The following is a 15506-nucleotide window of genomic DNA, read 5'->3' as shown; positions in this document are numbered from 1 at the left end:
TTTTTGAGTCCGTCTCACTCTGTCGCCCAGGCTGAAGTACAGTGGCACAATCACAGCTCACTGCAGCCTCAAACTCCTGGGTTCAGATGATCGTCCCACCTCAACCTCCTGGGTAGCTGGTACTACATGTGTGCGCCACTGTGTCCGGCTAATTTTCTGATCTTTTGTAGAGACAGAGTCTTGCTATGTTGCCCAGTCTGGTCTCGAACCTCTGGGCTCCAGCGATTGCTCCTCCTCAGCCTTCCCTAAGTGCTGGGAACACGGGCCGGTGAGCCACCACACCCGGGCTATTTGTTTTTTACCACAATAAAAAAGTACACAAAAAGTTCATCCTTTTTATCATTTTAAAGTATACAACGCAGTCATTTTTAGCATATTTCAGTTTTGCAGCCGACATCACTAATTCCAGAACATTTTGTCACCCAAAAAAGAAGCTCCGTACCTATTAATCAGCCACTTGAATTTCCCTTTTTCCCCCCGGGACAACCACTAAACTACTTTGGCTTTATAGATTTGTCTAGTCCATATAAATGGAGTCATATAACATGCCACTTTTTGTGTCTGGCTTCTGTCATTTATGTTTTCAAAGCTGATCCATATTAGCATATATTGGCACCTAATTTCTTTTTATTGCTTAATATTTCATTGTATGGCTATGCCACATTTTGTTTATCCATTCATCAGCTGATGGACTTTCGGGGTATCAACATTGCTGCCGCGAACACACAATCTGTTTTGCTCATAGAACAGATTAGCAAGATACATACCAGATTGATTATAACAACTGCTGCTGGGAATAAAGGGAAGAGGAATTGGACTGGACAGAGGAACAAAAGGTAATATTCTGTTTATTTTTCAAAAATCTAAAGCAAAAATGTTAACAGTTGCCAGGCCTGGTGGCTCATGCCTGTAATCCCAGCACTTTGAGAGGCAGAGGGAAGAGGATCTGAGCCCAGGGTTTGACACCAGCCTGGGCAACTTGGCAAGACCTCACCTCTACACTAAATCAAAAAATTAGCGGGGTGAGGTAGTGCCTGCCTGTAGTTCCAGCTATTTGGAAGGCAGAGGCAGGACTGCCTGAGCCCAGCAGGTTGAGGCTGCTGTGGCCAGGAGTGTGCCACTGTACTCTAGCCTGGGCGACAGTGAGACTGACTCAAAAAAAAAAAAAAAAAAGTTTTTTGTATTAATAGGATCTGAATTTAAGTAATCCTTTTATGGTGCTTTAAGTACCGGTAAACCTCCACACCACTTGTGAGCCCATAAGGGACTGAGCTTTATCCTAGGATAATGCAGATCAACCATTGAAAATGCCCAAGGCAAGAACAGAGCCCAGATAGGAGGGTGGGGGACTGGAGTCTGGGTCCTGCGACTGGAGGCTGGTACAGTCATGGGGTGTTGGGGTAACAATGAGCCTCTACAGCAACTGGGTGGAGGGGTAGAGGAAAGGCTGTTTCTGAGGCTGAATCCACAAGCCTGTGCCTTGTGTCAGTCTGGTCAGAGCTGGAATCTCCTGCCCCCCTGCTCCCTGTCCTCTCTGCACTCCTCCTGAGTCCACTCTACATCCCTGGGACCTCCCATCCAGCTCATAATTCTCAGGTTTTGTTTTGGGCAATGCTGAGCTCCCAGCTAGACGGCAAGCTCAGCGCTGAGCTGATTCTTACAACAGAAATTATTTCTCTCAATGTAGGAGGAGTGAAAGGAGCTGTGTTCTCTAAACAGTGGGCTTCACTTCCCATGAACCTCGACAGCAGATTTTAGCCCTTCCAAGGGACTCGGCTCAGACTCACCACAATGGGCTGCTCCGTGCTGTGCCCTGAACCAGAGATGACACAGACAAGCCCGCTGCCCCTGAGTGTCCCCCATTTTAAACAGTGGGGGACAGTTGGTGAACACAGTCATTTCCAAGGACAGAATGAGAGCTGTACTCCTGCCAAGAGCCAGCACAGCGCCTAGAAGGGCAGAGGTGGAGATGGGAGGTGGTGAAGGTTCCCTGGAGAAAGTGGTGCCAAAACAGGGGCTTTCCCCAGCCAACTGGCAACTCTACAACCTTGGGCAAGTTATTTCACCTCTCTTGGGCTCAGTTCCTCATCCAGAGAAGGAGGGGTTGATGTTCATAGGATTGTTACAGGTATTCAGTGAGAATGTATAGGGAGTACTTAGCACAATCACGGCTTGTAGCAGGAAGTCAATGTTAGCTAGTTATTGCATTATTCAAGGCCCTAGCAGACACCAAATTTGCATTCCCTGTTTAGCATTTCTATCTCAGAACTATAATGATTTTAGCCCCTTTCCTGGCATCTCTGTATTCCCTACACGGTCTTGCATGCAGGTGCTTAATGGAAATAATCTTTCTGCTGGTACCACCACCAGCTAAGCTTTGCAGTAAAACAAGTGACCATAGTCGACTCTGGGAAGACAGAAGTCAAACTGGTCTCAGTATGTTTCTGTTGCCAAAAGACCCACAGGAAGAAAATAAGGGTGAGAACACTATCCTATATACACATTTCTGGCAGCTTGAAGTTACCCAATTCCATGGAGATAAAGCACTTCCTTCAGAATCCATTAGGCTTCCAATTCCTATAATGTGGCTATTTGGCTTCAAACAGCTTTGGCAAACACATAGCATACCAAATTCTTGCATCAGAAGAGGATTCTGGCCTGATCAGGAATACAGGCAGCCTGAGTGTGAGTCTCTCTTACCTCTCAAGTTCCCTAGCATTTCCCCTGCGGTGTGAGTTCATATTAAGCTGTTCTAATCTTTATAAAGTCAACTAGAAACTGGAGGAAATAGAAGGGTCAGACTTGAATATGGAGTCAAGGACTGGGTTTAAGGACCACTTGGGTCATTTACTCATTCTGTGGTTTCAGGGAAGTCAATTTGTCATCTACCTTTCCATCCCAGCTTCTCCATCTGTAAACCAAAGGAGCTAGAGGTGATGACGGACTTTGGTTTCTCCCCTGAAATTCTATAATTTAACCAGAAAATTTATCATACTGTGGAAAACCAGCCCCATTTTCTCAAATCCCAAGACTTTTGTGATTTCTAGTCTCTTCTTACATATCGGTATCTGCTTGATCACATAAGTGGGACAGATGTATTTATTAAGCAAAATTAGGGATAAAACAGATAAGAAAAAATCTATTAATAAGCTCTATAAGTTATCCATCAAGATATTTTGATTTGATAATGCATTTAGATACCTATAACACTACTATATCCCAGATAACATTTATATATAAGGTAATGGTTGGAAAGAAAATCAGGAGATACAAAACATTTGTTACTGCAAGCAATTTTAATACAAAAGTGTGTCTTGTTTTTAAACAGTTCATTGGTAGAGCTTCAGTTTCTGCCTCAATTAAAATCAATTGAGATAATCACACAGCAACGTGGTCGGAGCTGAAGAGGAACGGCAGCTAAAAAACAGGAGCCCCAGCAGCCCCTCTTCATGGTCACTCGCTCAGATGACTTTATTACACACACAAAAAAGACAAAAGCAAACGGGACTGGTTAACAAGTGTGCTGGTGAACTCCGTTAAAGGATGAGCAAGTGTTTGTCTTATGTCCGCATTTTCAGAACAGGGTTGTGGAATTCATTCCTCAGTTTGTGGGAAGTCGGTTGACCATTTAAATAAATAGCAAAAAATGTAGATAAACAGATCTACCATTCACCGTGCCACCAAGGAGCCTCCCTTGCCAAGGGTTTGGGTCCTGGTGAGCATAAGAGTTATTGGTGGTTAGGCTGGATAGGAAGTTACAAATCAGTTCAAAACCCCAATGTTTTGATGTTTTCTGAACAGTTACATTTCCCCTGAATTCTAGCAGCTATATGTCCTTTAAACACCCAGTACTGAAACAATATCCAAAGACAGTATTGCAATGAACTCCTTTTGCTGTATCATGTGCAAATGTTACTTAGATGAAGTTCCCTCTTTTTAGCTAAAACCACACAACATTAAAACAATGGAAAAAGCAATTGTAAGTGCTCTCCCCTCAGTTCTTGCTAATTGAGGTGTTTGTGACTTACAAAAAAAGAGTTCCTTAAACACTGCAGGATTTTTTTTTTAAATATAATTTATCTTGCTGAGATAGCAAGTCAAGTTTATAAAGAAGATGCATTTAGGAATAATCCTAAAAGATAAAGCAGGTTTACAACCCTGCGCCGCGCAGAAACCCCTATTTATAGGCTTTTTTTTTTTTTTAATACACATTAGTATCTTGACCTTTTCACTTGTTTTTCTCAAATATCTCACTTCTGGGCCCCATCTGTTACAGGGTTACCAGGAGGCAAATTTTATCTACATAAATATTCACATGAAAATAGTAACTTACAAAAAGAAAAAAAATAAGGCAGCTTCATAACACAATTATTCTTTTACACTTTTAACAATATAACTTCTCCCGTTCAGAATAAATATACACCCAATGTATGGAGCAGGATTCAAAGTGGATAGTGGCTTGAGGGTGCTTGTACAGTGTTATCGCTTGGGACCCGGAGTCCTGGGGGAGGCAGTGGTGGTCTTTTTGGACATGGTCGGGATTTTGGAAGGTTTATTTAGCCCTCTCCTGGAGCTGCCCTGGCCCCCTGCAGCACTGCTTTCTGAAGTGTCTGAACAAGCAGACTGCGTCTCTAAGAGGTCAAAATCAGAGGCGTCACTTCCTCGCCGGCTGCTGGCTCGACTCCCGGCTCGACTTCCAGCTCGACTCCCGGGGCGACTGGCTGACTTTTTAGGGTCTGGAATTCAAGAGTAAAACAGCAGACTTAACAGAGATGGCATGAGATGGAAGAATAAGTGACCAGAGGCCAGAGTTCAGATCCTGTTGACCTTGTACAAATCATAGCCTTTTATACCTTGTGTTCTTATCTACCCAGGAGTCGCTGAAGTCTTTGCCAGCTTTGTGATTCTACTTGAGAAGCTGCCTCCTGAGGTCAGAAAACCACTTCTATCAGCACTGTTACCTTCCATGCCTCCAAAGAAGAGTCAAGCAAGGCTGCCCAGTTGCCTCAGCACAGGTGGGTAAGCCTACCAGCTGGGCTCATCCATGGGCAGACTGAGAATGGAGGTCAAATGAGGGGAGCAGGTAGTCAGGCAGGAAAGCCAGATTCCTAGATTCCCATGAGGAACATCTGCAGGTGAGCAGACACAATCTTTCCCTCACTTCCTCAGTCTACCAGCAGCCATAACATATACGAGGTGCTGGAAGAGTTATTAGCCAGCTGCCCACCCCAACACACATCTGGCTTCTGAGGAAGGTCCCACTGCAGGAGCTCCTCCTTCCTTTTCCATTTTCCCAGATGCGTTCATTTCTAACCAAGAACAGGTAGTCCAGCTTTGGCTGTGGAAGCATCTGCTCTCAGAAGGAAGGTTAGAGTTAGCTGTAGTGATAGGAGATAAAGTAAAGGTCACCTGAAAATCCACAGGTCTCTCTAGGCATCACACTAAGAACTATGCTCATTATTGGCTCCTTGGGAGCAGTGAAGCATTGTTGAGTGGTTGCTGTTTCTAAATTCTTAGCATGGCCAATTGCTCTTACCTCTCAGCCCCCAATACATAGGTCAAGTGGCAGGTACTTACCTGCACGGTTAGTTTTGGCACCTGTGGAGGCTGGGGATGAACTATTGCTGGTATCACCAGCAAGGGATGTTCGACTAGAATGAAAAGTTGGTGTTGGTCGTTTCAACTTGCTGCCAGATGAGGGGATAACCTTAAAAAGAAAAGGTCATATTTACTTGGTAAGATCTTTGATAGAAATTCCATTTTAAAAGGTCTCTTTGAGCCTCACTATATCTGATCAATAGAAAAGCAAATTAAAAGTCCAGGAAAACAAAGATTTATCTTGAAATTATCCTAAGTCATGTATTTCAATGATTCCCAAAATAAAGGTTTTATGTTCCAATTAAGTTTCAAAATGTTTCCCAATACTTTTTGTGTTACTGACAAAATTCCACTAGAAATGGAAAAAGAAAATCCTCAGTAAGATTACAATAGTTTTAACAAACAGAAATATAGTGAATGAGTAAAGAAAAAAAAAATCCAAATAGTCCCATGTATCAATACTCTGTAGTTAGAAAGTTGAAATGTGAGATTTAGCCTCACATATTTAACATGGAGACTCAAATATTACTCCAATCCCTATCACTAAGTAGGTATAGTAACTTTAGTCAACTTAAATTTGTTCTATATTCTCATTGATAAAATGCAGATAAAGTTACTTGACTTGTGGATCAAATAAATTAGGAGAAGCACAAGAAAGTGGGACTATGATATCAGGAACAAGGTTCTGAACGAGGAGCCTGGACACCTGGGTTTGAGTCTGAGTTCCTAAATTAACACCTGTGTCTTCACTCCTACCTTGGGAAATAGAGAGATACATCCTGCCTCTCTGACTTCATTTCTACTGCACTCTCTCTAGATCATCTCTACTGGCCTCCTCGCTGCTCCTCCAATGGCCCAAGGAAGTCCCCTCAGTCTTGTTCCCTTGCTGTTCACTCTGCCCGGACTGCTGTTGCACAATCACCCTGTCCCATGCAGATGTGTGGCCTGCCTCCTCCTTACCTCCAGGGGCTCTGCTAAAAGAATGACTTTAGGGAGTCTTCCCTCACTACTTAAATAATCTTGCTTGTTCATGGCTAGTCTCATCCCCTGCTTCATTTCTGTAAAGTACTTATCATTGCCTGATGTATGACATAATTGTTTGCTGCCTTCTTCCTGCATTACGGCATAAACTCCATAAGCAGAGACTTTATTTTGTTCGCTCTCACATCCTTAGCACCTAAAACTGCCTGACACAGAGGTAGCCTCAATAAAAACTTGCTCAATAAATAAATGATGTGTAGAAGCATTTGCCAACTGGAAAAGCACTGTATATTATCATTGCTACCAGTAGGTGCTATATTTCCTTTTTGAGTATTTACTTTTTTAAATAGTAGACTTAATTTGGAGGTGATGCTTTAAGCATCACTTATGCCATAGCATCCTATTTTTCTTTGAAATCAATTGTTAATTGTTTTCCAGGACCTTTAAGATGTTTATGCAAATAGAATGAAGCAACCCATCTCACCACGTTTGTTGCATTTTAATTTATAAAGAAAAGCAAAAGCGACAGAAAGTGATTAACATTCAAGCACAAACTCTCCTGGCCCACGCAGGAGGAGGCACACCAGTTTCAGAAGCAGTGGTTCTGAGCACTGCTGCTGGAAAGACCACAGTTAGACCCTGAGCTAGATTCCAAATCAGGACACAGCATGGCTACAGAACACCAGTAGTTAAGGAAAGCATAAACCTCAAAATGAAATCAAACAAAAGACAAAAACCTTAAGACAGAACAAAAAGGCAGAACTATCAGAATTGTATGAGAATTTATATTTCATCATTAAACATTTACGACTTTAGAACTTTTGAGATTTTCATTAAACTGGAGTCACTGAGAAACAAGAAAAGCAAGACAAGCAAGGTAGCCTTGGGGTTTAGTGGTAGTAGGTTCTGCAGATCATGTTCTAAACCGATAATTTCTGAACTGGTGTTTTAGCTTGGAGCAGGATGCATTCCAAAGCAGCAGCTCACTCATAGGCATTGGTTTCTTGTGCCTCCCTGGTTTCCCTGAGGCTTTAAATGACCAAAGACAAGGCTGTCTTTTGAGGCACAAGAACCCATTGCTTCCCAGTAGGAGCTAGAATGCAAATTGTACTGCTATCAGACAAGCCATTAGTTCCCGTTTTATCTCTGAAACACTGCTCTTCCTAAAGTGTTTAGGCATTTTAATGGCTGCACTTGAACATGCCTAATTGCTGGCATGTGTATTCAAAACAAGGCTACAGAAACCCAAGTGCCTAGGCCAAGAAATTCAGAAGCTAGAATCTGAGCCTTGGAGCAGCAGTGTTCACTGATACTTTGCTTGGCTGAAGTAGGCAGCACCCACACCTTCAATCAGTGTGGCAATACCAACCACTCTTCTGTTCTAAGCAAAGATAGAACATTGTTGAACATGCGCCGTAGTTGAATTTCAAGTGTTCTAACTCGTCTGTGTTTCTGACATCTGGAGACTCCAAGAGGCCTGATTATAAATGGTAACAATAAACAAATCTCTAGGAAGGACTACTGTTTATTATACTGAAGATTGCTATAAAGTTGTTAAACAATCTAGTTTCAGGCGTCTCTTATTTATCTCCTATTTTGGTGAATCCGAGTTAGAAACCCCTGAAAACACTTGACTAGATGAATCAGCTGTGACAGCAAGCACCATGGAGACGGAAGAGAGCAGGGAGGGACTTGTGTCAGGAAGAAGAGCTGGTCAGGTTCATTAGCAAGGGCCTTGTCTTTACTGTGTCCTTAGTCAGCAAAGCCATACTCTACCTCAGGGATGGGCAGCTGGAGTTCAGGAGAATGGCTGTCCCTGATAGGGGTGCCAGCTTTACTGTTTACCAACCAGGGTTTGTCATAACAGCGAGAGAACTGAAGTGGAGTCTGTGAAACGGAAATCCAAAGGGAAGGATGGGAACAATTGAAAATGGAACAGAAAGGGAACAAATTGGGAACAGAAAAAAAATAAACAGAAGACACTACATTTTAAAGAAACAGAAAACAAAATAAAATGCACATCAGTCCAATGGGATGAGAGGGACCAGGCAGAAAGGCAGCAGCATTCTTCATACATAACCCATCGTAACATCAAACTTATTATCCGCTAGCTCTAGCTGCAGACGGTGCCTAGACTTTTAAAAGTAGTAACTCAGGATGGGCTCAAACTCAAACTGAGCATGTGAGGAAAAAAACATTTCTGATGTAACCAGCCAGGGTGCGTATTTTAATAAATGTCCTCTGTAGTTGTCTGAAGGTCATGTATCTGCGGATTGCTAGGACCTGGGCAGCCTTGGTCTAGGCAGAGCTCAGTCTGTGGTTTCCATATTCTTCTCCTCATTGGAGTCTTTCGAGGCTACACTGAACAACAAACATCCACAAAGATGGGAATGGGAAGAAGGCCACAGTGCAGGGCAGGACATACCTTAGTACCACTGGCAGGTGTGGCTGGAGAAGATGGCATGGACGTGCAGCTGTGATTACTCTGACTAGCACTGGAGCTGGAGCGAGTTGGGGAAGCTGCCCGGGAAGATGGTTTGGATCTTCGACCTCGTGAGCGGAAAGGGGTCATTCCCTGGGATGCCCCCTCTGGTAGAATGAATTTCTCTCTAAGTTCGATGTTAGTTCTACCTCGTGCTAAAAAGGAAATACACACACATACAATGTCAGTTAATCATAATAAATGCATCCTTGATGGTCATACAGCTGCTTGACCCCATGAAAACAGTTATACAAGTTATAGGGTTAGTTTCATCTGTGGGTTCTTTAAAAATAGATAAATTCTTGACATATCAGACTTGTCAAGATTATTTCCCATAGCAGACATATTAACTAATAAGCCTCTTGGTTTGCTATAACAAACAAGTCTTTGTATACCAAGTTCCATGAGCTCTGCTGTCATGACCCTGCTATGCCACTGTACCCTGGGGTAAGCCCACTATAATTGCTCAAGGTTAGGCAGATGCAACAGTTCACAAACTCTGAAGTTAAAACCCTCTTTTCTCTTTCATAGACATGTATACTTTTTGCTCAACTTTTGTGGGATGCGTGGTAAAGGAATAGTGGAGAATAATGGATTACTAAAATCAACATTGTTCAGATTTTCCTATTTGAATTCAGTCAACAACAATCCTAAAGAAAGGGGTCCAAGAACTCAGAACAGTAAAAACATCAGGGTAGAACCATTAAGAAGTAAACATGTGGGGAGGGAGAGAGAGAAATATCAAGACCATGCACAAAACTTGCCAGTGAGAAATTGTTAAGTCAAAAACTGAAAGCAGTGGGAAGCTTCAGGGGCAACCGAAGGCAGGAGAGGGTCATCTACGTGCTGAAGTATGGAACAGCACTGAGGCCAAAGGTGCCATTGCATGGCTTTCTGGAGCTGCACAGCCAGAACTTAGAATGTGGATTCAGTCAGAAGACATCATGTACAACCAACACAGATGTTAAATGTCAAAGATGCCACTAATTTAAAATAAACAATCCCCCTGGAATATGCCCTTAGATTATTTCTCACTGAAAGATATCATCCTGAAACAACCCTCTACTCCTCATCTACCCCCAAACTGTTCAATTTTTAGAATGTACTAGATACATCAAAACAAATGGGACTTCTGGGGAAGCCTGGGGAAAGGGAACCATTATAAACAAAATATCTGTCATTCTTTTCTTTTCTTTATTAGATTTTTAACACCGGTCAGAAACCATAAATTCAGAAGATTTTTGGTAATTGTGCCTACTTTCTCTTTTGCTCTAACCCATATGTCCCTCAAGGAATTTAAGGAATCTTGGTAGAATTATATATATTTTTAAAAGCAGGATTTATTGAGAGGACAGAAAAAAGCTCCCACAGTGGGAGGGGACCCGAAGGGGCTGCCCAGAATCAGATTTTTAAATCAGGTTGCATGAATGTCCAAGCAGCATGGTTCCAAATTCCTAAATCAAATCCAAATTCTTCTCAATACATTACACACTGACATAACATATCAACATGTCAGGTTAAAGGAACTCACTCAGATACCAAAACCTCTGAGTTACAGCTCACACTCTGCTGCCAACCAGGATCCTTCCTGCTCTGGGCCTCAGTTTCCTCAGGCCTACCAAAGGGGATCAACCGGTCCCTAAGAGACTGCTGTTCAGATGGCCTATGAGTTAATGCTCCGTGAACCGCTAAGGTGTTTCTTTCCTTTTCAGGCCCCAACAGAATGTGCTCCCCTAGGTTCATTCCTTGGCTCTTGGTTCTCTACTCATCCATTTTCTGGACTTCAGAACTTTTCTCTGTGTCTACACTAATGATTTTTAGAGGGTTTTTCCTTCAGCATTAATTTTGGTACTTCAGTAAGACTTCATATCACTGGTAACCAGAATCATGACTTACACTTATTTACCTTGTGTTTGTCAAAGGGCCCAGCACAACGATGGACACTGGCAGGCACTAAGATAACACTGATAAATGAATATTACTTAATGAGCTAAGGATTTGGATGCTCCAAAAGAACTGTTTTATGGACCTAAGGCATGAAGAACTTCAGCTGAACCTGGTAAACATTTAATAGTCCACTTCTGAGCAAACTCTTCCAGAATAAAGCAGTAGTGATACAAGAGGACAAACTTTAAAATGGCATCACAGTTGAGGGCACTGACATTTAAAATGTTTTAGAGAGGGCTATCTGCAATAATATAACGGCAATATCAGGTGCTGTATGCACTGCACAGTTTACAAAGAGTTGCCACATGCAGTACTGCACATGACTGTCATCAGCATCAAAGAAAATGAAGTACTCACAGAGGCTGAGGCAAAGCAAAGCTTCAGTGGAGCTGGGCCTAGAACTGATCTTGCACCTGAGCTGTTCTCCTCAGTGCCCACCCCCACGCTTCCAGCTCGCTGCATCACCTACACAGCTGTCTCCAAACCTCCTCTCAAACCACTCAGGCTTCCATTCCTACCACTCCATGAAACTGCTCTGGCCATGGTCACTGATAAATTCTACCTCAGGAGGGCATATTTTTTAAACTGTTGAAGGATTGAAATATACAGAAAAGTACAGAGAGAATCAAAGTTGCTTAATATCACAACCCAGAAGACATCACTATTAAAATGTTGGTATGTCTATTCCTTTGCATATCAGCACATTTTTTTTTTTACTAAAAAAAAAAAATCAGAGACTTTCCTCCATGTACTACATGTCTTATGTAAAATTTCAAGAGCTACTAAGTATTATTTCATCACATGGATGTCAATTTATTTAACCAGTCCAATGTTGCATTTTTGTTTAAGTGTTTTAAACATTGTAGCCAATGCTGTGTAACAACTTGTAAAATATTTTGCAAATATCCCTATTTCCTTAGGATACATTTCTACAAGTTGATTTGCTGGGGAGAAAACATGCACACTTAAGGTAAAAACACGTCGACTGATATAAGTCAACCATATGTCAAGGCAGATACATGCCAACTGATCCCTGAAATGTTACACTGGTGTACACTCTCCAAAATAATATCTAAGTATATTCAATTTACATCATTCTGGCCAATACTCCATTATTATTAAGTGTAAGTCTGCTCATGCATGCATACAGAAAAATATCTTGACAATTTGATAGGTAAACCAATTCTCTGCTGTTGTAGTTTGCATGTGGAGGGTCACTACTAATTGCTCTCTCCTTTCTGAAACACCCTCCTCCTCCAGTTTCAAAGATGCCTGCTCTCTTGCTGATGAACCATCTCTTCTGAAACAGGGATGTTCCCCTAGGTCTGTCCACAGCTCTGTTCTCCATCTTAAAGATTCAACCTGGTAATGAGCTCATCCACCCAGAGACTTTGGGGCATCACACAGTCACGCCCAATTCTAATTATATTTGTAGTGCAGACATTTTTCCTAGATGCCAGAAGTTACATTCAATGACATTTTTTTTTCTTTTTAAAATAAAGATGGAGTGTCGCTAGGTTGTCCAGGATGGTCATGAACCAGTTATCCTGATTAGAAACCCTGGAGCTAGGCTGAGGTGAGTAGATTGCCTGAGCCCGTGGGTTGGAGACCCAGCCCGGGCAACTCGATGAGACCTTATCTCTACAGTAAAATAAAAAAAATTAGCTGGGCGTGGTAGCACGCGCCTGTAGTTCTGGCTACTTGGAAGGCTGAGGCAGAAGAATCACCGGAGCCCAGCAGATCAATGCAGGGGTGGCTGTTAGCATGCCACTGCACTCCAGCCTGGACGATGGAGTGAGACTCCAACTCAAAAAAAAAAACAACAAGCCGGGCTTGGTGGCTCAGTCTATAATCCTGCGCCTTGGGAGGCTGAGGTGAGTGAACTGCCTGAGCCCACGGGTTCGAGACCTGCCTGGGCAACTTGGTGAGACCTCATCTCTACAATAAATCAAAAAATTAGCCGGGCATGGTGGCGCATTCCTGTAGTTCCAGCTACTTGGAAGCCTGAGGCGGAAGGATCGCTGGAGCCCAGCAGGTCGAGGCAGTGGTGGCCGTGAGTGGCCACTGCACTCCAGTCTGGGCGACAGAGTGAGACTCAAAAACAAAAACAAAACAAAAGGAACAAAAACAACAACAAAAAGAAATCCTGGAGCTGATATAGGTCTCTCCCTTCCCACATATTGATCCTACCTTTGAATGCCTCTTGACGCTCCCTGCCCCCAAGCCTTTCTACACCCCCTAAGCCTAAGTGTTTGAGGGAGCTTCTCCTCCCTGGGGATGGAGGCAACTTGGGGACCAGGAGGGCACAATGTGGTAAGTGCTGAGAGCGTCACAAGGCAGGGATTGTCAGCTTAATCTATGTGGCTTCCAGTGTCAGACTCATGTTTACGAGTTCCATATGTATTTGTGAAACTTAGCCTCTATTTCTCTGACACAGTTCCTGAAAATGGAGTAGACTTCTCAACAGTTACAAGCATGCCTCTCACAACTGTGGTGAATCTGTCAAGAAGTGCTTCCATTAGGAAGTGCTCATTACTCCACAGAATGAGGAATAGGAACACGAAGCTACGCTGGGGGGTGGGGGTCGTGGCCAACGAGGCTCACTCTGGCTATGAGTGGCTCTCTTGCATACCAGCCACAAAAGTAAATCCATTACTTTTCCCTACTGAAACCACAAGGTTAACGTCATACCATGACTGCCAACATCTACTGTATGTAGAATATGAAAGGAAACAACAACTTAAAAGAGCAGAGAGAACAGTTTCCCCTAAGAAAGATACTATAGGACTAGGGATTACCCAATGTTATCAGCGACACATTTAACCTTTGCAGTTTGTGATCTGAGGATCTGTTTAGTCTTATCACAGGATTCTATACTAATGTCACGACTGTCAGGCTCAGAGGGCACCATGGGTAGGTGCACTGTAATGCCTCATTAAATGACTGCTGAGGGGCTCAACGGGTGTCTCACTTGCTTTCCTGGCTGGGTGCATGCAGGATGGTGGGAAAAGCCAGTTCCTCATGTTCCCAGGGTGTGCTTATAAGTCATAAAGAAACAAATAAACATAATGAGAGAGTTTCTGTTTTCACTTGGAACCTCTTAGGGTAGTATTTCACTGGCTGGAGATGCTAAGATGACTGAACAATTCCCCATCACCATCCCTTCAGATTACTACAACTATGCCACAGACACGCAATACCAGGCACTAAAGCAATCTGAGACTGTCAACAGTGATTAGGTTGGCTAGCTCCTGTACACTTCCAAGAGAACTCATTTAGAAGGCCTCAACTCAAGTGAAAAGCAGGGTACCATAAAAATAATGGCTTACTTTAATTGGGGCCTACTCCAAACAAGGCAGAGTAGATAATTTATTCTTTTTTTTTTTTTTTTTAGTTGGAGTCTCACTCTGTCCCCCAGGTTGGAGGGCAGTGGCATATTCCCGGCCACCACAGCCTTGATCTGCTGGGAATAATTTATTCTTTAGGGGCTTGTCTTCCTTTTTTTTTTTTTTTTATTAATCAATATTTTTCATTATGATATTGTGGGGTACAGTTAAGGGTTAGGTATACAAATATGCTTCATTCAGGCACCCTTGTCTCCTCATCCCCAGATAGATATTTACCACCATTAATCCCATCTCCCTCCCCCCCCCATGGTTTCCCACCACTGTCAGTCATTTTCTTATAGTATTATGTTGGATGTTCAAGATCTACTATATGAGTGAGAACATGTGATACTCAGATCTTTGTTTCTATAAGAAATCACTCAGTATTATAGACTCTAGTTCCATCCAGGTTGCTGCAAAATTCATGATTTTGTTCTTCTTTATGGCTGCGTAGTATTCCATCGTGTATATGTACCACATTTTTAAAATCCAGTCCTCTTTTGATGGACAGCATGGTTGCTTCCAGGTTCTTGCTATTGTGAACAAAGCTGTGATAAACATACGTGTGCAGATATCTTTTTTAGAGAGTGATTTGAGTTCTTCAGGGTATATTCCCAGTAGGGGGATTGTGGGGTCATATGGGAGGTCAATATTTAGAGCTTTTAGGAATCGCCATACTGTTTTCCACAGAGGTTGTACTAGTTTGCACTCCCACCAACAGTGTAGAAGTGTTCCCTTTTTGCCACACCCTCTCCAGCAACTGTTATTTTCTGAGTTATTGATAATTGCCATTCTGACTGTAGTTAGGTGGTATCTCAGTGTGGTTTTGATTTGCATCTCCCTGATGATTAGTGAGGTTGAACATTTTTTCATGTGTCTGTTGGCTGCTCGGATGTCTTCCTTTGAGAAGTGTCAGTTCATATCTTTTGCCCATTTTATAATGGGGTTGTTTGTTTTTTTATTTTCAGCATGTTTGAGTTCCTTGTAGATCCAAGATATTAAGCCTTTGTCAGACCTGGAGTTGGCAAATACTTTTTCCAGTCTGTAGGCTGTCTCCCTGCTCTCTTGATGGTCTCTTTGGCTTTGCAGAAGCTTGTCAGTTAATGAGGTCC

The 15506-nt window shown here is 42.6% G+C and overlaps 1 protein-coding gene across 1 annotated transcript in view; it reads right to left on the bottom strand.

Moving 5' to 3' along the window:
* Window positions 1-3277: 3277 nt before the first annotated feature.
* LOC103252075 (microtubule-actin cross-linking factor 1) overlaps window positions 3278-15506 on the bottom strand; it is a 237477-nt gene continuing 225248 nt past the window's right edge. Inside the window, exons 94-97 of the mRNA XM_021708921.1 lie at window positions 9005-9216; window positions 8356-8466; window positions 5578-5707; window positions 3278-4736 (exon numbers count right to left, since the gene is read on the bottom strand). Of these exons, the coding sequence (XP_021564596.1) occupies window positions 4480-4736; window positions 5578-5707; window positions 8356-8466; window positions 9005-9216 (710 nt within the window). The 3' untranslated portion in view covers window positions 3278-4479. The remainder of the gene's footprint in view (window positions 4737-5577; window positions 5708-8355; window positions 8467-9004; window positions 9217-15506) is intronic.

The sequence above is a fragment of the Carlito syrichta genome, unplaced genomic scaffold (assembly GCF_000164805.1).
Source record: "Carlito syrichta isolate Samal-C Ts95f unplaced genomic scaffold, Tarsius_syrichta-2.0.1 Scaffold153578, whole genome shotgun sequence".
NCBI lineage: Eukaryota > Metazoa > Chordata > Mammalia > Primates > Tarsiidae > Carlito > Carlito syrichta.
This window is presented reverse-complemented; position numbering and strand designations above follow the sequence as displayed.